Source organism: Plecotus auritus (assembly GCF_963455305.1).
Source record: "Plecotus auritus genome assembly, chromosome: 2".
In the NCBI taxonomy this organism is placed as follows: domain Eukaryota; kingdom Metazoa; phylum Chordata; class Mammalia; order Chiroptera; family Vespertilionidae; genus Plecotus; species Plecotus auritus.
The window spans coordinates 219,587,072-219,612,026 of NC_137771.1; the positions used below are offsets into that span (position 1 = coordinate 219,587,072).

Sequence of the window (24,955 nt, forward strand, 5' to 3'; positions counted from 1 at the left end):
GGGGTACTCCCTAGTTGATCTCATCCAATCTTATGTTTTCAAATATCACCTGAAAACAAATGACTCCCCAATTCTTCCCTAGCCTTGTCCTCTCTCCAGAACACCAGCCTACTCAGCGTATCCACTGGAATGTCTCATGGGGATCTGTCTTAACATGTCCCCCAATCTAAGTTGAAGCTTTCCCCCAAACCTTCGCCACTTTAGCAAACTCCCTCACGCACTCGCACCTCCAGCCGTGGCCTCGGCTCCCGGCCTCGCTCTTCCCTCAGCCTGAGCCTCGCTCCCCACAGCCAGCCACCCGCCCTCCGGAACTCCTGCAGGGCGGGACCCTCGGGGGCGGGACCTTCCTCATCGCCTCACAGGGCCACTCGGCCCCACCGAGCACTCCTGGTCGCGGAGCTTCGCCCACTCTTCGCTCGGAGGCGAACACCAGAAAGCGGCGTGACTGGCGGCCCGGGCCGCCCCGCCCCTGGTCCCACCGGCCCACTGGCCCACTCGCCCAGTGCCCCTCGCCCTGTCCCCGCCTACACAACTGGCCGCCTCCCGCCCTGGCCCCGCCCACCAGGGGGTCATCCATGCCCCGCCCACCAAACCCAGGTCCCACCGTGTCCCAGGCCACACCCTCTTGACTCAGGTCGCGCCACCACTGCAGTGGCTGGGCACGGCCGAGGGCCCACCCCCGCGGCGTTCTGATTGGCTGCGCGGGCATCTTCCCACCGCGCTTCACAAGATAGCCGGCTGCGCGAAGGCTGGCCTGTGGTGGGTCCCGGCTGGTGTGCAGGTGGCAGAGATCGCGGCGGCCGTCATGACCGAGGGCACGTGAGTCCTCGCGCTGGGTGTCCCACAAGAAGGCAGAGCGCGGTCGGGGCGCTGAGGAGGTTCCGCGTGGACGGGGGCCGCCTGGGGGCGGGGCTGAGGAGAGCCCGATGGGATGGGGGTCCTGGGGATCCTGGTGGCCGGCGCCTCCACTTGCCACGACAGATCATGGGGCAGCAGCTACAGGCAGGAGTGGCGCTGAGAGTGTTTCCATTTGGGGAGGGGAGGATAACTAACGGCCTGCCTGTGCGTTGCTGGAAGTGCGACCTCTGGGCTCTGAGCTAAGGAAGAGGCGGGATGGCCACTCGTGATCGTTTCCAGGTGTCTGCGTCGTAGAGGGGGACCCTATAAGACGGAGCCCGCCACTGACCTCAGCCGTTGGCGACTCAGCAATGAGAGGGGAAGGCAGGTGTGGACCTATTTTCCAGAAGAGGACCGCCCCGGCCGGGAGCAGACTGCGCTGGAAGCTCACTCCCTGGGATTGGACACCGTAGGTGCTCGAGTGGGCTTCCCACACAGCCGGGGACTCCTGCTCACTTTCCTGTACCTTAGCCAGGAGCACCAGGAACCAGCAGGTGGAGGGTGTTTTCTTCCTTGTTAAGATGGAAGGGATGTGCCATGTGGGGCCCGGGCCACCTGCCACTAAGGCTGGTTCCTGCGGGAATCAGTTGCTTTGTGGGGCAGGAGCTGAATGGACCCTTTTGCTTCAATTCCTCTATCAGTAAGTCGTCAGTAAGAAACTGCTCTATTTTTTTTTTTTATTCAGAAAAAAATGTTGTTGGGTTGTGTGTGTGTTTTTAATCCTCACTGGAGGATATGTTCTTACTGAATTTAGAGAGAGGTGGAGGGAGAGAGAGAGAAACATCAATGTGAGAGGAACATCGTAGAGGGGGACCCCATAAGACAGAGCCCTGCTGGCCTCAGCAGCCTAGGCATGTGCCCTGACTGGAAATTGAATCTGCAACCTTTTGGGGTATGCGACGACGCTCCAACCAGCCGAGTCACCTGGCCAGGGCAGAAAAAATGTTTTTGATCCAATGAATGTCATAAAAGAAATTCAGCTAGTCAGAGAGTATGCAATATAAATGGGGTCTCCTGGTTGTGCCCTGGCCGCCAGTTGCTGTGTGGTCCTTTGGCCCCTTCCTGTGAGGCACCGATGCCCACCCTACCTGAAATTCAGGCCTCACCCCACGCTCTTGGGCACTTGGAGAAGTTGTGAAGAAATTTGCAAATATGTTTGGCTGGAAAGCAAAACCATGAGAGCCCGGAGCTGTCCTTTTACTTTGTTGAGATGGTAATACCATCATCAAAGAGTTTCAGATTTTTTTTTATTGAAACAGCTGAAACTTTTAAAGTAATTCAGATTCATTATTTCAGCTTGGGCTGTAAGTGATGAGGGCTCCTTTAGCCTGGCCACAGACCCCCTCAGGTCTCATCTCTCTTTTCTTTTGTAGGGGAGTTACTTTAAAGACTTGTCCAAAGCCAACACAGCCCATGAGGGGGCTCTGAATGGAATGACATTTTACATGGGGCTGCAGGCCGAGGACGGGCACTGGGCGGGTGATTATGGCGGCCCACTCTTCCTCCTGCCAGGTAGGAGGGTGCTGCCTTGGCCTGTGGGTGAGGCGACCCTGAGGCATCATTGGGGTACTGGCCTGACCTGGTTTAAGCCCTTGGTGTATGTCTGTGGTGTGAATGAGCAAGCAGGTTTGCACCCAGGAGCTCACGTGGAAAAGGTCTGCACCTTAGTTATCCTGGTGTTGGTGCTGGGAGAGGGGGGTGAAGGCACAGCCAGCCCAGTGTTGTGACAAGGGAAGCAAGGGTGCTCTGGGGGTGAAGGAGGGGTGGCTCTTGAGTCCCAGGCACTCCAGGCGGAGAGCTGAGCCTGTGCTGGTGGCAGGCAGAGAGGTCAGTGGGTATCTTTAAGTTCTCCGTGGGCTGCTTTGGCATGTGAGCGCACCTTAAAGGGTGGCTGAGGAGCTCAGTCAGGTGAGCTGCAGATGCGGGTTGGTGAGTGCCAGGAAGATTGCTGCTGGGCCCTCACGGCATGGAATTAGTTTGGCTAGACAAGACTATTGCATCCTAAAAAAAAAAAACCACAAAAGACTATTGCATCCTGTAATTGTTTCTCTAAAGAAACAATTAGTCTTTTGGCATGGACTTGCCCTTGGGAGCAAGTCAAGGGCTCTTTCTTCTCTTCGACCCACCTGGAGCCTGTTGAGACCCTTCCATGGTCTGCTTTGACCCTGGGCAAGGCGATAGGACTTCAGATGCCTCGGCCACCTCACCTGTGACATGGAGAGGATGGGAATCTGGTTTGAACATATGTGCACATATGTGCATCACTGTAGTGAGCACTGGTTTCGGGGTCCAGAGGAGCAGCCTTCCCAGGCTTGTTTCTGTGCGAAGGGGAACCTTGGGAATAGCTCCCTGTCAGGAGGGGTCCTCAGGAGGGAAGGGGCCGGGATTCGCAGTGCCGAGTGCCTGCTCCCACTGGCAGACATCTTTTCTGTCACACAGGCCTCCTGATCACATGCCACGTGGCGCGCATCCCTCTGCCAGCTGGATACAAAGAAGAGATGGTGCGGTACCTGCGGTCGGTGCAGCTCCCGGATGGTGGCTGGGGCCTGTGAGTCTGCTCGGCTCTGTCACTGCCCATGTGTGCATACATGTACACAGATGTTCTTGTGTAGGACATGCACCTGTCGAAGGGTGGGGTGACTGTAACTGTGGACCTGGCATGGGTGGGGGAGTGGTCAGTGTCACAGCTTGTGTTATAAATTGGTTGCATGACTGGCTTAGAGACTTGAGACCCTCATCTACAGTGAAAACCCTCTGGCTGTTATCACTAAGGCAGAAGGAAATTGTCTGACTCTGGGGTGGCAACAGGTGCAGCTGGGGCTGGCCAGATCTCCCTAGTTTCAGCCTGCCTTTCTGTGGCAGGGCTGGCTCTGGGATCAGGACCCTCCCTCAAGGTGGTCACCTGCCTGCCCACCCTGGTCATGGGCTCTGGTGGGCCAAGTCCACACCACCGGCCTCCATTACAGAACCCTTTCTCAACAGGGTTGTGAGCCCCAGCTCTGGCCTGTGGGTCCCAGCATGTCATGACAGATGCTGAGATGTCACCAGTGCCGTATGACTGCACAGGGTGGCACGTGCCCTTACACGTTGCCCTGCACTGTGTTCTGTGTGCCATGGTGCTGAATGGGGCTTAGGAGGATCATGCTGATTGAGGTGTGGGAAGAAAGCAGAGGAGGCAGGCAGGTTCTGCAGGGCCAGTTTTGGTTGTCATGGGAGGTGGCTGTCCTGGGCGTTTCTTGTGTTGTCCTGTTATGCCAGTGTAGGATGTGTTAGCATTCCTGTGCCTGGGACCTGTGCTGCTGGGGTGACTCCAACTTGGGTCAGAGTGTCACTGACAGCCAGGTTGGAGTCCCGCCCTGCCTGCTGCTTGGGGACACACATGTCAGGGACAGCCGTAAGTGGCTCTAAAAGAAGGCCGAGCATGTGCGCTCACTGCCCCTCATCGCCTCCTGAGGACATTTAACTGAAAGCATTGCTTAGTTTCTTAGAAGTAATAAAAGATGTCATTTCCCCACCCTGTCTCCTGTTCCTATAGGCACATTGAGGGCAAGTCCACAGTGTTTGGGACTGCGCTCAACTATGTGTCCCTGAGAATCCTGGGTGTTGGGCCTGATGATCCTGACCTGGTACGAGCACGGAACCTTCTTCACAAGAAAGGTATGCCCTGCATAGCACATGCTAAGGGTCCATGTTACTTTGCTTAATGAGTTCTTGCAAATGAGAAATAGAAAGGTGCCCCTTCACCTGAAACAGTGGGCGAAACACGTGAGCAGGGGGAATTCATCAAAGCAGAGAAGTAGAGACGGTGTAACCTTACCAGTAGTTTTTATTTTTATTTAAAAAATATTTTTATTGATTTTCAGAGAGGAAGGGAGAGGGAGAGAGAGATAGAAACATTAATGATGAGAGAGAATCATTGATCAGCTGCCTCCTGCACGCCCCCTACTGGGGATCGAGCCTACAACCCAGGCATGTGCCCTCGGCGGGAATTGAACCTGGGACCCTTCAGTCTGCAGGCCGATGCTCTATCCACTGAGCCAAACCAGCCAGGGCTTACCAGTAGTTTTTAAAAAGCAAATTAAGATAACCATATACCCTCCTGTTTGCTGGGTGGGCTTCTAGCAGGTAGCAACTCTCCCCCTGCCTGTGTGCTCTGAAGGCTGTTCATTGCAGCCCCGGGGAGGCCCCATGGCTCCCGCTGATCTGAGACCTTTCTTGCTGCTCTCCAGAGCCTGGCAGGCCTCACCACCTGTCTCTCGTGGCCACTCCTCCGTCCACCTGCCCTCCTGCTCTGGTGCGCACACACAGGGGCTCCTGTCAGCTCCTTGAAGTCCCTTCGCGCCTCAAGGCTCTGCATGCTGCTTCCTCTGCCTGGGATCCTGCCTTCCACCCCACCCCACTGCTGTGGGAGTTCATCCTGGCACCTGGGATGTCCCTACTCTGGGAGCCATTCCTAACCCGTGTGCATTCCTTTTTTAAAAAAAAATATATTTTATTGATTTTTTACAGAGAGGAAGGGAGAAGGATAGAGAGCTAGAAACATCAATGAGAGGGAAACATCGATCAGCTGCCTCCTGCAACACCCCCCACTGGGAATGCACCTGCAACCAAGGCACATGCCCTTGACCAGAATCGAACCTGGGACCCTTCAATCCGCAGGACCCCTCTATCCACTGAGCCAAACCGGTTAGGGCTCACCCGTGTGCATTCTAATGAAATCCCACAGTCTTTTCACGTGTCCTCTTGCAGTGATTTCCTCATTAGCTTCTGGTCTCACCAGCTGCTTTCAGGTTCCTTGCTGAGGGAGGGAATGTGTTTGGGCCACACTGGCTTCCCTGGTGGCTCCTGGGTTTTTTCCCTTCTGATCACATGAGTCTGGGCAAGGCCTCCTTGTGAAGCACAGCCGGGATGGTGTTTCTGTGCCTGGGACCTGTGCTGCTGGGGTGGCTCCAACTTGGGTCAGCGTGTCACTGGCAGCCAGGTTGGAGTCCCGCCCTGCCTGCTGAGCGGGGACACATGTCAGGGGCAGCCATACGTGGCCCTAAGAGAAGGCTGAGCATGTGTGCTCACTGCCCCTCATCGCCTCCAGACCCATGTGATACAGGCTGCTGTGTGCCTCTGGGCCCCTCACCTTCCCAGGTAGCTGCCTGTGTGTCTCCTTCCTGAAGGCAGGGCTGTGAACGCCTCTCCTGGGGCTGCACACACTCATTTTGGGGAAGCTGCTGATCTGACCCCGTGGCTGTTGTGTGAGGTAGTCCTGAGCCTGTTTCTCATGGGGTTTGGAAGCCTTTGCCCTCGGTTCAGACAAGAAGGGCACGCATGACTCCCGAGGGTCCAGTTGGAGGGAGATAACATGGACCTGTTCTTTCTCCAGGTGGAGCTGTGGTCACCCCCTCCTGGGGGAAATTCTGGCTGGCTGTCCTGAACGTTTACAGCTGGGAAGGCCTCAACACCCTGTTCCCAGAGATGTGGTAGGTTCACCTCTGCGGGGTCGTGGCAGCCCGGTCCCTGCTGCCCTACTGAATGGAATGACAGGGCCCAGGGCTCCTTCCTGAAGAATATTGGAAGGAAGGAAGGGGGTGCCCTGGGTTGGGCCTTGTGGTGGGTGGGTCACTCCGCTGGGCTGTTACAGGGCCCCTGGAGCATTGTCAGCAGGGTTGTGGTCCCTTAGGGAGCATCGGGGAGGTTGAGGGGGGTGCTTGTGTTAGATGACTTTGGTGGAGGAAGGGCGCATGGTAAAGGGGCCACTGGGGAGTGACAGCAGGGTCCTGCTGAAAGGGCAGAGGGCCCAGCCTCCACAGTCATGAGGTGGGGTGATGGTGACAGAGGGACAGCAAGGTAAAGTGGGCAGAGGGGCTCTGTTACTCAAGGTTGGCCAATCTGGAGGAGGATGGCACATGTCTTGGGGCCATTACAGCATTCCTCACTGGCAGGCTTGCCAATTGGACCGTGAACCTCACCGGTGTGTAAGGAGTAGGCGGAAAGGCAGCAGGTGCCAGGAGGGTGTGGGAGCCTGAGGCTGCTGTCGGGAAACTGTGTTGTCTGTGCCCGCCACGAGGTGGGGCCCCTGCAGTCGCTGCTGGTGTTTGCTAGAGTTTTTGAGGGTGTGGGTTTGAGAGTAGAGGGTAGGTATGCAGGATGGAGGACCTGAACCCAAATGTAAAAACAAACAAACACTCTTTAAAGTGAGTGGAGGAGCTCTTAAGAGAGTGAGGGAACTGGTCTCAGGCTGGGGGCCACCTGCCCGATTTTCATGTCTGGGAACAGGCAGGATACATGCGGCGCTGTGCCTCCCTATGCCCCGAATATGAGGACGAGGGCTTGAAGGGGAGGGTAGAGAAAATACCTCTGGTACTCACCCAGCCGGGAAGGTGGCCTGGCTATGCTGATGTCAGAAAACATGTGTGGAGGTCACGCTCAAAGGCTCAGGCCTAACCGTTTTAAGTAAACTTTTTATTTTGGAATAGTTTTCAATTTCCAGAAAAGTTGCAAAGGTAATCCAGAGCTGTCCTACAGACCCCTCACCCGTTTCTCACTATTAACGTTCCATGTTACCGTGGTTTGTCTGTCACTACTGAGAAACCACGGACAGTCCTGAACCTTAACACCACAGTCTGCTGGCTTTAGGATGCATTTGGCTGAACCAGAAGTGGCCTGTACCCTGGGGCGCCCAGGGAGGGGGTTTGACCGCTTCCCATGGGAGCATGGTTGTGCAAGTGCTGGGCTTGCTGACTTGGGCCTGGACATTCGGCCACTCTGGGGCTGTGGTGGTGGTGATGGCGGGGCTGGGGCTCCTGCTTATCCACTGTCCCCGCCAGGCTGTTTCCTGACTGGATGCCTGCACACCCCTCCACACTCTGGTGCCACTGCCGTCAGGTCTACCTGCCCATGAGCTACTGCTATGCCACCCGGCTGAACGCTGAGGAGGACCCGCTGGTCCAGAGCCTGCGCCAGGTGAGGACCTGGGCCTGGGTCATCCTCAAGTTCGGCTGTGCTCACCTGCTCCCATGGGCCTGCAGTGCTGAGCCCCCTGAGGAACTGTCCAGAGTGGGATTGGGCGCAGGACCTGTCCCTGGGAAGCAGGCCCTGAGGTGGGTTAGGTGCGGGGTGTGAATCAGAGCGTGCCCTGGGGGGGGCAGAGGGAGAAGACAGCTATAAGCAGCGGGTGCTGAGGCGCTGTCGCCCCCAGGAGCTCTATGTGGAGGACTATGCCAGCATCGACTGGCCGGCGCAGAGGAACAACGTTGCCCTTGACGATCTCTACACGCCGCACAGCTGGCTGCTCCGTGTAATGTATGGTGGGTGCTTCCCTGGGGCTGGCTGGGCCTCCCTGGGGTCAGCTGACACCTGAGGTGGCAATGAATTTACTCTCTCATTGTCATGTGGGTCATGTGGTGAGGAGCCAGCTATGTGCACCTCTGTCTGGCAGACCTGCCCTGCTTTTGGAGTGATCCTGGGGCTTGGGCCCCTAGATGAGAGAACTTGGAGCTGAGGGCCTTGGAGGGCACAGTCATTCCTCCCTGGGGGAGAGACCCAGTCCAGGCTCACCTCCCTGTGGGACCCCCGGGAGACCGGCACTGCATGCTGTGTGCGGGGCCCTGGGTGGTAGCTGGGTCCCTGTCCCGTCAATGCTGAGAAACAACTGGATTTCTACTCATGGAGCCCTCCTAACATGGCAGGGCAGCATGCCAATGTGTGGGGGCAGGCAGGTTGTGGGGTGTGAGGGGCATGGGGGGGACAACAGAAAGGAAGGCAGCGCAGGGCAGCTGGAAGGGCCCAAGTGGCCCTGTGCATGGCTGAGCTGAGGCCAGGAGCTCCTCTGTGCCCTGTGCTTGCTGATGCCCTTGCCCCCACAGCAATCCTCAACCTGTACGAACGCCACCACAGCGCCAACCTGCGCCAGCGGGCCATCCAGAAGCTGTATGAGCACATTGTGGCTGATGACCGCTTCAGCAAGTGCATCAGCATTGGCCCGGTCAGTGCCACTTCTCCGCTGGGTGTCAGCCTTGAGTGGGCACTCGACTGCAGCCCTGGGGTGGGCGAGGACCCAAGGAGGAAGGCCCAGAGACCAGTCTCTGGGATTGGGGGTAGGGGTCTACCTGCAGGCGACCCTCTGCTCCCACAGGACCCTGTTCAGTCCCCACCTGTGTGCTTGGCCCTCCTCCCACCCCACCAACTAATGTGCCTGAATACTGCTCTTTGAGGCCACCTCTCAGGATCTTTCTGGCCAACCCCACCCCTAAAAACTCCTATCTGCCCTTCTCTTATGGGGTTTAGAGCACCAGGGGTGCGTGGGTTCCATTCCTGGATCCTGCTGAGCCCCGTGACATGGAACTCTCACTGCTCTGAGCTTCTGGGCTCCTGCCCTGGCTTTGCCTCGTAGGGGCAGGTGTGGACACACCTGGGGGACCCTGTGGCCAGGCGCACAGCGGCCAGTGCAGGGTGAGAGGCCGGCTCAAGGCCATGGGTGACGGGTGCAGGAGGCAGAGCAGTTTTGAGCCCCTAGTGGGGGCCGTGACTGGGGCTTTGTGAGGTGCGCCCATTTGGTGCAGTGCTACCCAGCCCCGCTCCTGACCCTGTTCCCAGGCACTTCCTGGGCCTCATGGGAACCCAGTGGATCGAAAATGATGACGCCGCTCAGCGCAGTCAGTTGTGTTCCTTTAGCAGCAGTGTGACTCTCGGCTTTGATTTAATGTGCGTAAAGCACGTCTATCTTAAGTTAGATGAAGGCTTTAGTTGGATCTTGCCTTAGGAGTTCCCAGAGTGGAGGGTCTGGGCCTCAGAACATGCCATTCTGAGCAGACAGCCCCTGTGCAAAGGTCTGGTCTGCATCTCCCCTGTGCCCCTCAGACCCCAGGAGCCCACTCGGGCACCCTGCTCACCTGCCAGCTAGCTGGGCTCACACCTCTTACAGGTCTCCCTCCCTCCTCTGCTCACACCCTCTGCCCCTTCCCACTTCCCTTGGACACCTGGTTCCCTGGGCACCACGGGGGCTTTGTCTCTCGGGACCTGGAAGCAGCGTGTGCTTGGGAAACGGGGTAGACCAGAAGGCCCGGCCTGGCCTGTGGGGGCTGTGCTGGGCCCTCGGTGGGGTTGGGCGACCTCCTCATGCCCAGCAGGTGTGAAGCGGAGCCCTGACAGGCCCATCTCCTGCAGATCTCAAAAACCATCAACATGCTCGTGCGCTGGCACGTGGACGGGCCGGCCTCCTGCGCCTTCCAGGAGCACGTCTCCAGGATCCCCGACTACCTCTGGTGAGTGTGGTGGGAAAGGCCCGGTTGGTTGGTGTCACGCTTGTCTCTGATGTAGCTGAGAGCCCAGAGCAGATGTTTGTGGGCCCCGCAGCCACAGCGGCAGGCGTGTGACTGTCTCCGCCTTCACGTCCCAGCGAGGGTGCCGTGGTGTCTGGTATAACGCTGGAACCAGTAGTTTCAGGGTCGATGAAAGCTGAGGAGGGTTGTGTTTGAGTGGAAAGGTCCACCCTTTAGCGCAAACTGGGTGCTCCCAGAAGGCAGAACCAGGAAGCCTGTGAGTGGACAGGGCAGCTTCAGGTGAATGTCAGGAAGGCTTTGGTGACAAGGAGAGCTGGTCAGTTATGGATTGTGCCATGGAGGGGGTCTCCTGCTGCCCGCCCCTGACTCCCAGCTCTTTGTGCTCTGCTCCCTGACCTGGCTTTTCTCCTCACAGGCTGGGCCTCGATGGCATGAAGATGCAGGTGAGAGCTGCAGGGCCGGCTGCCGGCTTCCTTTGCAACCATTCCTGCCTGTGGGTTTGTTGAGATTTAAAAATCACTCCTAACAAGGCCTGGCTGTGTGGTGAGCGGCTGCAGGCCCTCCATCCTGTCTCATGGTGCGCCTCCAGGGCTGGGAAGTGTGCAGGAGAGCCCGGAGCCCTTGGGTTCTGGAAGCGCTGAGGGTCAGAGTCCCCCAGGGTCGTGGGAGCACAGAGGGTCTGCAGCCACCGTGCGGGAGCGTCTGTGAGCCAGAGTAGTTCAGGACTGCAGGCCAGGTGGAGACAGTGACCTCAGAGCCCACACGGTAGCCTGACTAATGAACTGCAGGCCTCAGGCAGGAGGAGAGCCCTGCCCCCAGCCCAGCACCTGTGGAGCTGCTCCCGCCATCAGGGTTTATGGCTTCGCCGCTCAGCCCTAAGATGCACTTCCCGGGCCTTTCTCTGCAGGTGTACCATCAGTTTGTGCTGTTTGGACGTTGTAGGTGATCTGACACCATCACCCTGCTCCCCCGCCGCCCAGCATATTTTCTGTTTGTGACCCTGGGGTGGGATGCCACATTGCAGGGGCCCTGGAAGCAGCAAGCCTTGGAGCCGTTGGGCTACCCTGAGGGGTTTTGTCTGCTGAACCCGCATGGCTCAGTGTGGGAATGCGGAGGTTCCAGCAGGGGCCTTGGGGTGCACAGGCCACTGGGCCTTTGGGATGGGGCACGGGGCCAGCACTCCCAGCGCAGAGCTCACTTTGGTGCCCTCCAGGCAGGCCCTGAGCCCCTCTCCCAGCGCCTGACTCCCACACTGTCAGTCTCTTGTAAAAGGATTTTCAAAACATGCCAATTGCCCTTTCACATCCCAGCGCTCGAGGGCTTCTTTGTCTTTAGGAAACCTCTATGCCACCACGGAGTCAGGGAGGCCTTAGTATGGTTTGTGCTGGGCTTGTTGGCATCAGGATTAGAGCCCAGTGGCTGATGCGTGGAGTTGCTCTCTGCTGGCCATCTCCCACGTGCCTTCTTTCCTGGCGACCTGCCTCTAAAGGGTCCACCTTCTGGATCTGACCGGTGTCTTCCTCTGGGCCCGGTATTTTCAGCAAATTGGCGGTTAGGCCCTGAGGGTTGATGTCTTTCAGGTTTCTTTTGGCCAGGCAGTTTTCCTGGTGGTGCGAGTTCTTCCCACACATCCCACTGGGCCCTGATCCTGCTGTCCTGTTAGTGCCGCAGGTGGCCTGGGCTCGGGTGTTCCCACTCCCATCCCAGTTATCCACATGTCTGTCACAGTCCTGCTCTGTCTCACTGAGGGTTGGTCATCGGTGTTCCAGTGGGACCTCAGTGCTGACCGGTGAACCAAGCTCCCGGTTTGGATTTGAGGGGGCCTTCCTATCCCCTTCGAGGCCTCAGCCAGGCCTTACCACCTCAGAAGTGGGGATGTTTCTGGTCATCACAGTAGGGCCAGAGGCTGTCATAGGATGGATAGAGGCCACGGGCAGTGGAGACCACAGGTGGTGGCCGTCAAAACCCTGAAGTACCCTGACACAGTCCTTTCCTGGCTGGCGGCCCGATGAAGGCAGGTGGCGCTGCCTGCAGGACCAGCCCCCGCAAGCCATCATGGGCTTTGAAGGGTGCACATAGCCCAGAGCCAGGTGTCAGGAGACACTGGCTCCTGCCTCTTTGCGGGAGCTGGTGGGAGCCTCCCTCACTGTCGGATTCCGAGAGGCAGTGGGCGGCTGGGAGGACGCTGCCGGCTCCTGCAATGGTTCATCCTTTGTGTGCAGGGCACCAATGGCTCGCAGGTCTGGGACACCTCATTCGCCATCCAGGCTTTGCTGGAGGTACGTGGCTGTTTCCTTGTTCCTCGGCCTCCTACCCCTGTGCCCAGGACACACAACACCTGCTGACCCTGACTCTTCGCTTTCCTGGGCTCTGAGGCCTTGGTGATGGTTCGGCTGAAGCTGGGTGTTGCCTGGCAGCTCTGGGCGGTGGGCTGGCTTGGAGGCTTCTGGAAAGGGAGGCTGGAGAGGCTGTTCCGGGAGACAGTGGGGACTGCTCCAGGCTCTTGTTAAACTCAAACTGCTCCTCTTGGACACTTTGAAAAGAGCCACTGAGCATGTACTAGACTAGAGAGAAGCGGGAGCGTGTTTTTATTCTGGTGGAATGAGGTCTCGGAATCCTGGGGAGCCCTGAGGAGCGGTCAGGGCTGTGTGGGGCTGGGCTGTGTGGGGTTTGCCGCGGACAGGTCAGGACCCTGTGAGTGTGGGTGGGTGGGTGTGGTGTGGACATCCCTCCTGCCCACGCCATTTTTCCATTACGTCTTTCTGACTGGTTGGCAGACACCCAAAACCCTGGGTGGGTTTGTTCCTGATTCCCAGCGGTGGCAGCCGTCCGGGGACCAGCCTGTCCACACAGGCTCCTGTGGCCAGTGGCTCAGCTTCTTCTCTCTTCCAGGCGGGCGCACACCACAGGCCCGAGTTTTCGTCCTGCCTGCAGAAGGCGCACGAGTTCCTGCGGATCACACAGGTGAACCCTGGGGGCTGTGAGGGGCCTCCCATGGGCAGAGGTTTCCCCTCCCACCCTGCTCTCTCCAGCTCCAGGGGTGCCTGATTGTGTTTCCCAGCAGTGGGTGGGGCTGTGGGTGGTGGGCCGTGGGGGTGATGCCTCGAGGGCCACAGCACCAGGCTCCCATGTCCTGCTGTGCCAGCCCCGCCCTGGTGTCTGGTATGGTGGTGACATGTTCCCTCCTGTGCTTTCCACGCGTGCCCTTCGTATACTTCCCAGGTCCCAGAGAACCCGCCCGATTACCAGAAGTACTACCGCCAGATGAGCAAGGTACCTGGGTCGTGCCTGCCGCCCCAGCCCTGGCAGAGGCTGCCTGTTAGCTGGCCCTGGCCTTTCAGGAGGGCTCCTCCCTCGGTGTCCTGGGGCTTCTTGCTTTTATGGATGCATATGTGGGTTCCCGTGATGCTCCTGAGACACCCCGACTGAGGTGCATGGCTGCGGCAGCTGGGCCGTGTGGCCTCTTCACATGCTGTGTGCACGTCCGTGCCCTGAGATGCTTCCAGACAGACACATGTCCAGACGTGAAATAAGCTGGCGGGCTGTGAATGAGAGTGATGGGGGAAGGACAGAGGGCAGGAAGGGCCGTTTTCTTCAGTGTGTGTGAGAGTGTGGACGGCTGTGGCTGCGTCCTCCTGGGGCCCAGGAGTGTGCTTGTGGCCCTTTCTTGTGCCCATTATGTGGTGGGGCGTGAGGGCGGTGATGGGGAGAGGCTATAGTCCGTGGGGTTCTTGTGCTAGAAGCTGGAGGCCCATACACATGCGTGTGGCTTGGGGCTGTGGCTCCCCACGGGTGTGGAGGGTGCAGTGGCTTTGGGTGATCCACCCCCCAGTCATAGTCTCTGCTCTCCAGGGCGGCTTCCCCTTCAGCACTCAGGATTGTGGCTGGATTGTCGCCGACTGCACAGCTGAGGCCTTGAAGTCTATCCTCCTCATGCAGGAAAAGTGTCCTTTTGTCACCACGCACATCCCGCGAGAGCAGCTCTTTGATGCTGTTGCTGTGGTGAGCTGCTGGGCATGGGGCTCTGTTCCCCAGGTACTGAGGGCGCCGTGCACGCAGGGGTCCCTTGGGTCCCATTAGTATCACAGAGGACTGTGCACTCACGTGTACTTCCCACAGGGTCTGTACCAGCCAACACGCAGGGCCAAGACTGTCAGCCAGAGGACCTCGTCCTCTGATGGCACCTGTGCTGGGCCAGCAGGAGGTCCTGGCTGGGTGTGTGCAGAGCCCTGCGCTTCCCAGTGGGTGTACGAGCCTTGTCCTGGGCCCAGCCACTGAGGGCAGGGTGGGCTGGTCTGGGGTGGCTGCTGTGGCCCTGTTTTCTCTCTAATTCTGGAGGCTCCTTCGGGAGGGCTGGCAGTCTCCACTGGGTATCTGGTAAAAGAGGACACGCCTTTCAGCACATCCATTTCAGTGCGTGTCGTACAGTGAAGGGCATGTGGTTCCATAGCACATACGTACCTTATAAATGCATAAGTGTGTCAGGGTGTGTTCCCAGACAGTTGCTTATGGTGTAGCTGATCGAGAAAGGTTGCAGCCCACGCTCAGGGCACCTGAGAGTCTTGGTCTGATGTGAAAACTAGCTCTCTGCTGCTCACCCCTGCCCGTCAGTGCTTAGCCCATCCACCTAGCCTCGGCTACTCGCACATGCTCAGCTCTCATGATGTGTGGTCTCTGGTTTTAGTTGCTGAGCATGAGAAACGCTGATGGGGGATTTGCCACCTACGAGACCAAGCGTGGGGGGTACCTGCTGGAGCTGCTTAACCCCTCGGAGGTCTTTGGTGAGTGGCTGGCCTGCGGGTCTGTGGGCACAACCCGGGCCCTGCCTGCCCCAAGGCATATTTGCTGACCGGAGTCCTGAGGTCTTTCCCCTGGCCAGGGGCAGTGCCCACAAAGGCTCTGGAGGATGATGGCAGATCCTTTAAGGAACCCCCAATCACCGGAGTGTTCCACGCTCCCCGATCTCCACAGTTGGCTGTGATGCCCCTGGCGTAAACAGAAAGCTGTGGTTCTGTCGCAGAGTCATAGCTGGCTCTGGCCCAAGCTGGGCTGACTCCTGCTCTGTTCTCCATGGAGACTCCCTGTCTCCTGATGCTCCTGCAGGGGAGGTGTTGGTGGGTACCCTCTCTCCCTGTTGCTCATGTTGAGTGTCATCGTTCTGGTCTGTGAGGGCCAGTTATTTACCCTGACCCGCCTTTGTGTGCCTCTGTATTCCTCCTATAACTGAAACATGGTCCAGTGGGGGGTTTTCCGGGTGGGGTACAGCTCTACTGTGTGCTCCCTCCTCCACCCTCCCGCTGGCCTGGTTGTCCCACAGCAGATGGGCCTCTAGGTTACTAGGTCCCAGGTCACTTGTGTAGCTGCCACCTGGTGGATGTGTTGCCTGGGCTGGTCACTGGAGACACCTTTCTCGCTTCCTTCAGGGGATGGTTAGGCTCTTGATGAGCCTTGCAGGTCTGCACGTTACAGTGCGTGTTCTTCACGAATTGCTGAGATGAAGCTCACAGGCCTGGATCCTTCACTTTCACAGGGGATATCATGATCGACTACTTGTATGTGGAATGCACCTCAGCCGTGATGCAGGCACTGAAACATTTCCACAAGCAGTTTCCAGAGCACAGGCCGCGGGAAATCAGGTAAGGGTCCCACCACTCAGCCACAGGTGCCACCAGCTGGGTCAAGAGCTCAGGCGCTGCCAACATGACATTGAGGGCTGTTGTCCTCTAATGAGGCCCATCATATAAAGGGGCCCTGGAATGAAGCTCATTTAGATATGAGAGGGGTTTACACCTGGTTGTATGCCCTGAAAATATCTGATACATGTTCTGGGGGCTCCAAGGAGCACAGTTATAACACAGAAGCGAGTTATTTTTCACATCTTAATAATGTTAAGGATCCATACCCCCAGCTCCACCTGTGTCCACATATAGTTTTATTTTTATATTATTTTAAAAAATATATTTTTATTGATTTCAGAGAGAAAGGGAAAGGGAAAGAGAAGTAGAAACATCAATGATGAGAGATAATCATCTATCGGCTGCCTCCTGCATGCCCCACACCGTAACCCAGGCATATGCCCTGACCAGGAATCAAACCATGACCTCCTGGTTCATAGGCCAGCGCTCAACCACTGAGCAACATTGGCTGGGCCGACATGTAATTTTTAAACCTTCTTGTTGAAGTCTGATGTGGGCAGAGCAGCATGTATGGTGCCTGAGAAACTGTTGTGAAGTGGACAGAATGTGTGGTCGCATGGGGCACACACATTGCCAGAAGCTCCCTCCCCTCCGGGTTCTGTGGCTGCTGGGTTCCTGCACCCGAGGACCAAAGGTGGGGACTCCCAGGCCTGGCTTCCTTCACTCGGCCTCCTGCTCGGGAGATGAGACCCGCAGAGCAGCCGTTCACACTGTTCTTTGCCATCGGCACGCCTGCTCAGTGCAGGTGCCACACTGTGTGTCCCCATGTTTGTCATGGGCCCACGGGGGCCGTTCGTGCTTGTTATGAATCATCCTGCTGGGAACGCATGTGCTTATCTTTTGGGCACAGGGGATGTTCAGGAGTGACGTGTTGTGTCACAGGTACATGCTGCTGGTTCCTGAGTGGGACGATTCCCTGTCATAGAGGTTCCTGAGTGGGACGATTCCCTGTCATAGAGGTTCCTGAGTGGGACGATTCCCTGTCATAGAGGTTCCTGAGTGGGACGATTCCCTGTCATCGAGGTTCCTGAGTGGGACGATTCCCTGTCATCGAGGTTCCTGAGTGGGACGATTCCCTGTCATAGAGGTTCCTGAGTGGGACGATTCCCTGTCATAGAGGTTCCTGAGTGGGACGATTCCCTGTCATAGAGGTTCCTGAGTGGGATGATTCCCTGTCATAGAGGTTCCTGAGTGGGACGATTCCCTGTCATAGAGGTTCCTGAGTGGGACGATTCCCTGTAATAGAGGTTCCTGAGTGGGACGATTCCCTGTCATAGAGGTTCCTGAGTGGGACGATTCCCTGTCATCGAGGTTCCTGAGTGGGACGATTCCCTGTCATCGAGGTTCCTGAGTGGGACGATTCCCTGTCATAGAGGTTCCTGAGTGGGACGATTCCCTGTCATTGAGGTTCCTGAGTGGGACGATTCCCTGTCGTGTGTTTCATGGTGAACCTGGTGGAAGCTCAGCTTGGTCCTAAGCTTTCCTTTTTATATGTTGGGTTAAATCTGAGGTGTTTTGTTGAGGATTTTTACAACCGTGGTTATAAGAGAAACTGGTCTGTAATCTTCTTTATTATAATGTCTCTGTCAGGGTCTCCTGTGAAGCGATGCTGGACAGCATATTTTCTTTTTATATTCTCGGGAAGAATTTGTGAGATTTCTGCTATTTTGTCCTTACATGTTTGGAAACTCCATCTGGGCCTGGAGTTTACTTTGTGGAAAGTAATAATAGTGGCATCTTTGTTGTATTTCCTGATTTTTTTAAAGGGGACTGCTTCTAAAATGCCTCCATTAAGAATGATATTTGTGGTAGGTTTTTGGCAGTTAACCCCTTTTCTGGGTAACAGAGTTCTTTTTTCTGATTTGTTAAGTTGTTTCTTTCCCTCCATTGTGAGCAGGTATTGTGTTTAGCAAGTGATTTTTCAATGTCTATGAGATTATTATGTATTTATCTCCTAATGTCCTGGATGACTCTCGTAGACTTTTCTAATGTTAAAACACCTTTGCATTTCTGGAATGAACCTGACTTAGTATATCTCTACCATGTTCAGTTCCCAATATTTAGTTAGAATCTTGCATCCACATCTGCGGATGCCGAGCTGTGTCGTAGCCACAGGGGCACGTGCCTCACCTTCCCTATCTGGCTGTGAAAAGCTAATGCTGGGTCCCTACAATGAATTAGGGAGTGTTTCTCCTCTTCCTAGTCCATAGAAGAGTTTGTGTGAGATTAGAATGCTTGTTTGTGATAATTTAGTAGAATTCACTTATAAAGTTTCTAGGCCTGGAGTTCTTTTTCTGGGAAAAGTTTACATTTTTGATGTATGTCTTTAGTAGTTAGTTATAGGACTATTCAGGATCTCTATTTCTTCTTGAGGCCATTTTGATAAGTTAATTTTCCTGGTAATGTATATATTTTGTTTAAATTTCAAATGTGTTGTCTCAACTTTTCTCATTTTATCTTAACTTTGATTTCCATTATACCTATAGTCATACTACTCTTTTTATTACTGATATAATTTATCTGTACCTTCACCTCTGTATTTGTTTCCTATTACTGAGTAACAACAGTACTACAGAATGGGCTTAAAACAATGTGCAGGGATCGCCTCCCAGCTCCTGGGTCAGGAGTTCAGGCTTAGCTGGGCCCTGTCACCACCTGACAGCTGTCTCTTCTGAGCATTGACTGAGGAAGATGATCTCTGAGCTCGTGTGGTTGTTGGCAGGTGTCCATTCCTTGTGCAGTGTCAGCCTCAGGGCCTGTTTGCTTGCTGACTGTTGGCTGGAGGCCACCAGCATGGGGAGAGAATCGAGAGAGGGGGACTCTGCTGGCAAGAGGAAGGCCAGCATGTCACGTGATGCGGTCAGAGGAGTGATGTCCCATCAGCTCTGCAGGAGTTGACGGATGACACGGGTGACCCCGAAGGCAGGGGTCACGGCACCTCAGGCTGTGCTTGTACCTCCTCTCTGGCCTTTCCAGAGAACTGGTTTCTTTATCAGAAGTACCAGTTAGGCTTGCGATGGAGCTTCTCTGTCCTCTAAACCTTTTGTTTTCTCTCTGATTTTTAAATTTCTCTTTAAAATTTCATCTTGTGTGATTTATTCAAGCCCGTGTCACTGACATTGTGTTCAGGGATACTGATCCTGTTGCAGCCACTTCTAATGTTGGTTCCTCCCTCACTGTTTGCTTTTGTCTTTCATTTCTTTTTTTTTATTAAATATATTTTATTGATTTTTCACAGAGAGGAAGGGAGAGGGATAGAGAGTTAGAAACATCGATGAGAGAGAGACATCGATCAGCTGCCTCCTGCACACCCCCTACTGGGGATGTGCCCGCAACCAAGGTACATGCCCTTGACCGGAATCGAACCCGGGACCCCTCAGTCCCCAGGCCGACGCTCTTGCCACTGAGCCAAACCGGTTAGGGCCGTCTTTCATTTCTTTAACTCCCTTCTGTGTCCTATAGTTGGTTCTCCTTTGACCTGGTATCTCCTTTCTGAGCTGTTGGTTTATTTTTACTATTTTTTAAAGGGACACCATGCTTTTTTTTTTTTTTTTTTTTTGAGACCGTAGAATGGGTAGAACGGAGCAAATTGCTATTTTGCTTGAATGTTCACTGGGCCATCCTCTTGTGTTGCAGGGAGACCCTCGAGCAGGGCCTGGAGTTCTGTCGTCAGAAGCAGAGGGCTGACGGCTCCTGGGAAGGGTGAGTGAGAAGTGTGGGCCCCGGACACGGCTGCACCCACAGTGCACATGTGCGACACCAGAGGTCTCTGGCAGGAGGAGGCTGCCAGCGACAGATTTCTGGTGGACCTTGTCCCTTGTAAATGCCGGGCCTTCCCCCGGCGGTGTTTGGCCAGTGTGTGGGGCATGCTCGGTGGCCTGTGCCTTATTTGTTGGGTCTGATTATTCACGTCCTCCCCTCTGGGATTGGATCAGTTCTTATCTTGCTTGTGGTTCCAGTGGACGAGCTGTCCCCCGAGGGCTGTGGGCAGGTTTGCCTCATTAAAGCACTGCAGCTGGTGTGGCTTGTGAAGGCCACGTGGGTGTTTCTCTTGAAAATAACCACAGTCTCCCCATGCTGGACATGTCCGTCCTCTCACATCCGCTGAGTGAGGCCTGGGCATCTGAACCTCCGTTTCCCGTGTCTCCCTCCAGCTCCTGGGGGGTTTGCTTTACCTACGGCACCTGGTTCGGGCTGGAAGCTTTTGCCTGCATGGGGCAGATTTACCGCGATGGGTGAGTGCGGGCATTTGCCCCCTGGTGGGATGGGGTCTTCTCAGTGTGATGCTTTGCTGGGGAGTATCTTCCTTTGATGTTGGGGGTGTTTTTACATTTTTTAAACAGTGGGAGTGGCTACAGTCCAGGATACTCTCTGGGTTGTGTTGAGGGAAGGGCAGAGGCCTCAGTCCGAGCTGTGTCCAGTGGCCTCACCCAATTCTGCTTAGCTGGGTGGGTGTTCATGGGGTGGTCATGGCAATGAGGTTGCCTGCAGCTACAAAGCTTTTCACTTTATCCATGGTGGGGTGGCCTCAAGTGCAGCCCCCCTCCCCACAGCCCTAAGGAGGCCTGGCCAGAGTGAGAACCCAGGGGCCTGGGACCTCCACTGTGTGACGGTGTCTCGTGTCTGGCGTCTCCGCAGGACTGCCTGTGCAGAGGTCGCCCAGGCCTGCAATTTCCTGCTGTCCCAGCAGATGGCGGACGGAGGCTGGGGGGAGAACTTCGAGTCCTGTGAGCAGCGGCGTTACGTGCAGAGTGCCCAGTCCCAGATCCACAATACGTGCTGGGCCCTGATGGGGCTGATGGCCGTCAGGTGGGGGCAGGCAAAGGAGGGACACTGAACTTGGCGACTTGGGTGGGATGTGGGTAGCGGAGCTCTGTGTGCAGCAATGGGAGGAGGGTTCCTTGTCTACAGTTATAGGTCTGTCTGAATCAGCGGGTTTCTGCAAAAGGCTCACTACCCACTGCTGTGCTCCGTGGTCCTGCCTGTTTCCACAGTAGAGCTCAGCCATGTGTGTGCACAGGCAGGAGTACACACAGGTGTACATGTGCAGACATGCAAACATGGGTACACACACTCATGCACACATAACATGCCCATGTATGCACACATGGGCATGCGCAGTATCCAAGTCTGTGCTGCCTTGTTGGTTTGGGGCCATTTGGGGAATCTTCTTAAAACCCCGAACCAGCTAGGCCAGGTTAGTGTTGAGCAGGGGACGGGGTCAGGGACCGGCCCCCAGTCTGCCTCCCACAGCTGAGTTTGGTCCTGAACCTGTGCGATGAGCGAAGATTAGCACCTGTGGCTTCTGTGGCTCTCAGGGGGCCTGAGCATCAGTGGGCAGGGGGCACCAGGCTTGGCCTCCTCCTCTCCTGGGGGTGCAGAAGAGCAGCGCCTTGTGGCAGGGCCAGAGCAGCAGGTCTGGAGCAGGCGGGGCTCCTCATTGCCCATGTTCGGGCGCTGCCCACCTGGCCTGCGTGCCTCCGCACTCGCTGCGTCCTCTACTTCTCGGGGTGAGCTGTGCAGCGAGGGCCTGAGGTGTACTGGTTGTCCCTAGTGGTGCCGATACCTCGTGCATGGCGGGTTAGGTTTTCACACCTTTGTCCTGTGCTGGGCTGTGGAGGGTGAGGGCCAGGTTTTGGCTGCAGCCAGTGGCTGTCTCATCCACAGAGTGGAGCTAGTGTGTTCACTGCCTCTTCTTCCACAGGCATCCTGATGTAGAGGCCCTAGAGAGAGGAGTCAAGTGTCTGCTCAGAAAACAGCTCCCCAATGGTGATTGGCCCCAGGTATGCAGATGATACCCCGGTTTCCCATCCCCTCCTGGCCCTGTGTCTCTTATGGGTGCTCATGGGCGGGGTTTAGCTTTGGGGATTTGAGATCTAAGCACTGGCCTGAGGGGCGGGGCTGGTGACGCTGAGAGGCATTGGATGGAGGAAGCCCTCGGGCTCTGCCTGATGGGCCCCTCACTGCCGATCCTTGTGGGCATGGGGTCCCAAGGTCATGTGAGGTTAACCCCTCCCCCCCCTTCCTGGATGAGTCTGGGGTCAACATGCCTGTGCAGGGCTGGTGACCAGGCAGGAGGGTGCTGCAGGAGGGTTCGAGATCTGGGATGTGGGGGGAGGACTGCTGCTGGGGCTCTGCTCGCTGACTCTCCCCACAAGCTGCCCAGCCCTCCACCTGGGCTCTCAGGTCAGGGAGCCCCTTGTCGACATGGTGGAGCCTTTGAGTTTAAGTCCCTGTGTCCTTTCAGGAAAACATCTCCGGGGTCTTCAACAAGTCCTGTGCCATCAGCTACACAAGCTACAGGAACGTCTTCCCCATCTGGGCCCTCGGCCGCTTCTCCCGCCTGTACCCAAAAAGTGCCCTCGCTGGCCACCCTTGAGAGGGGGCCTATGGGTGCCTGGCCGGTGGGTGGCGGGCACTGGCGTTCTGTGGGGATGCTGAGTAAGATTGGAGCATCTTGCCGGGACATGGGTGCCCCTAAAGCCCTGCCCCTCACTCCCTCACTCCCCACTTCTGGAGGGAGTCCAGGGACCAGGCCTGCCTAGGGGCATGGCTGGGAGGGCTTTCTTGACCAATAATAGTTCTCAGCAGTTGTGCCTTATCTGCCTCCTGCCTGGAGCTGGGCTCACCCCCAGGGTGGCTCTTCCTCGTCTCTTGTCTGTTGGACTGGGAGGTGACAGCTGGGGGCAGAGAGGCTGAGCCTTCCTCTTTACCATGGCCACCCAGGGCTCGGTGGGTATGCACAAGCATAACAAAGAATAGGGGGTATTAGTGGCTTGTGGTTGCCACCGAGGGACATCGCTGTGTGTCAGGGACAGCTGAGCACCCAGCCTGTCGGTCACTGCCCACGGAAGCTGGCCAGGCAGGTGTGATGCCCAAGGCACTTGAGTGGCTGCCGTGACCCTCGCACCTAATTTTCTCTGAGCTGAAGTGGGAGCCAGATTTCCAGGTGATGCTTCTTGGGTGGTAAACCTCTCAGTTCCCCTCTGGCTAGTCCAGTGGTCGGCAAACTCATTAGTCAACAGAGCCAAATATCAACAGTACAACGACTGAAATGTTTTTTGAGAGCCAAATTTTTTAAACTTAAACTTCTTCTAACGCCACTTTTTCAAAATAGACTTGCCCAGGCCGTGGTATTTTGTGGAAGAGCCACACTCAAGGGGCCAAAGAGCCGCATGTGGCTCACGAGCCGCAGTTTGCCGACCACGGGGCTAGTCTAAACCTTCTTGGTTCAGTGTGCACGGACTTGGGGCTCAGAAAGGAAAATCAGGGACCTGGGTTTGCCTTTGACTTATGAGGATGAGCGGCTCACATACTCACGGCCTCCACGGGGGTGTAGCTGTGAGGAGTCACCAAGAGCTTTGATAAGAATAAAACTCAGGCCTGGTGTCCCCCGAGGCCCCACCCCAACACCACCTCCACCTGCCGTTTCTCTTGCTGCCTCCTGGACTGATGGCAGCCCCACACGGCACTCCCGTGGCCACCTGTCCTCCCAGACAGCAGACAATGTCTGGAAGCCCCGCTGCCCTTGTCATTACCTGCCCAGAACCGGTCAGGGCCGAGGCTTTGCACATGTGGCCTTCCTCCTGCTGCTCTCGCGGCCCTGGGCCCTGTCCCAGGCTGTCCGGGCTCACCAGCTTCTCAGTTTCAGGGAACAAGAGTAGCTGCCTGAAGACAAGCAGGTGTGTCTCCAGTTATTTCAGGGGAAAATATTTGCCTCAACCTGATTAAAAATCCAGGTCTCTATCCTGGGTAAATCATTGAAGAGTCTTGAATTCAAATTATCATATTTTCAGTGACCAGATTTTGAATATTATGCTGGGAAATTTTCTCTGGAGTCATACTAGCTTTTCTGCGTTCAGCATGATGTGAACTTTACACCTTTTCTTTGAGGAAATGTTTAACTCACAGTGGAAACTTACCTCTAAAAGACTACTTTTCCTGAATAACATAATCATTGTTGCTACATCAATTTAATTGAGGCAATAAAAATGTTTAAGAGCCCTAGTTGGTTTGACTCTGTGGTTGGAGCATGGGCCTTCGGACTGAAGGGTCTCAGGTTTGATTCTGGTCAAGGGCACGTACCTCGGTTGCAGGCTCAATCCCTGGCCCCAGGTTTGATTCTGGTCAAGGACACGTACCTCGGTTGCAGGCTCAATCCCTGGCCCCTGGTCGAGGAGCATGGGGGAGGCAACCCATCAATGTGTCTCTGTCACATCTATGTTTCTGTCTCTCTGTCTCTCCCTCTCGCTTCTACGCTCTAAAAATCAATGGAAAAATATCCTCGGGTGAAGATGAACAACAACAACAACAAAGAGATAGTGCCTCAGGACCAGCACACTGGCTGGATGTTGACAGGCTGAAGGGGCTGTGGCATCGAGAAGGTTTTCTTGGGGTGCGAAAGACATGGGATTTGAATGTGATGGGAGGAGCCGGTGAAGAGGTCTAGGGGGCATCAGCTGTGGGTCCCAGAAGCGCCCACACCCTTCCTCGGGGGAGAGTTCCCTCTAACGTGAGGACCTGTGGGCCCACACACTGGTCCATCTGGGGAAATGTAGGGGCATTTGGGATTTAGAAGTCCTTCCTACCACGCCTGACTCAGGCTTGCATTTCTTGAAGTGACATAATAGGCGTTGGGCAGTCTGGGGAACAAAGGCCTTGTTCTGCCTGGAGACACCCCACTTGTCACTTGCACCCAGGGATGCAGCATTGGGGCAAAAGGGATGGAAGACAAGCAGGTTGGCTTTGGAAAAGCAGGACCAAGACCGTTGGAGCCAGGACATAGCACAGAGCTTAGTTACTTGAGCAGGTGTGGGAAGAGCATCTCGGTGGGGTCCTGTTGGGCGGGCTTCCCAGAGGCCCGGCTGACTGTGTGTGGCTGGAATCTGGCTCTGGCAGGACTCCGTGAGCCACAGGCCTGCCTGTGATTGGTCCAGATGGCCCCTGTGCTCTGGTGGGGGGTCTTCAGTTAGGTCCAGTAACGGTCAGTGTCAGACACTCCGCACTGTCTGTGCAGGACAGGGCTGTGCCACCCAGGCCCTTCCCACCAGGGCAGTGTGGTCAGCAGGCGGCCTCCAACTGCCAGCCTGT

The 24,955-nt window shown here is 56.0% G+C and overlaps 1 protein-coding gene across 1 annotated transcript; it reads left to right on the forward strand.

The window, feature by feature from the left end:
* The first annotated feature begins 701 nt into the window (after positions 1-701).
* LSS (lanosterol synthase) lies at positions 702-23,871 on the forward strand. The gene is made up of 22 exons (XM_080657421.1): positions 702-819; positions 1,138-1,306; positions 2,271-2,409; positions 3,337-3,445; positions 4,433-4,554; positions 6,272-6,368; positions 7,716-7,851; positions 8,087-8,195; positions 8,754-8,872; positions 10,054-10,151; positions 10,585-10,612; positions 12,392-12,448; positions 13,062-13,133; positions 13,392-13,442; positions 14,022-14,171; positions 14,854-14,950; positions 15,700-15,805; positions 19,502-19,567; positions 20,020-20,100; positions 20,504-20,674; positions 21,570-21,648; positions 22,113-23,871. Exons 1-22 carry the CDS (start codon positions 806-808, stop codon positions 22,242-22,244), a joined length of 2,202 nt encoding a protein of 733 aa, XP_080513547.1. The 5' UTR covers positions 702-805; the 3' UTR covers positions 22,245-23,871.
* Positions 23,872-24,955: the final 1,084 nt, after the last annotated feature.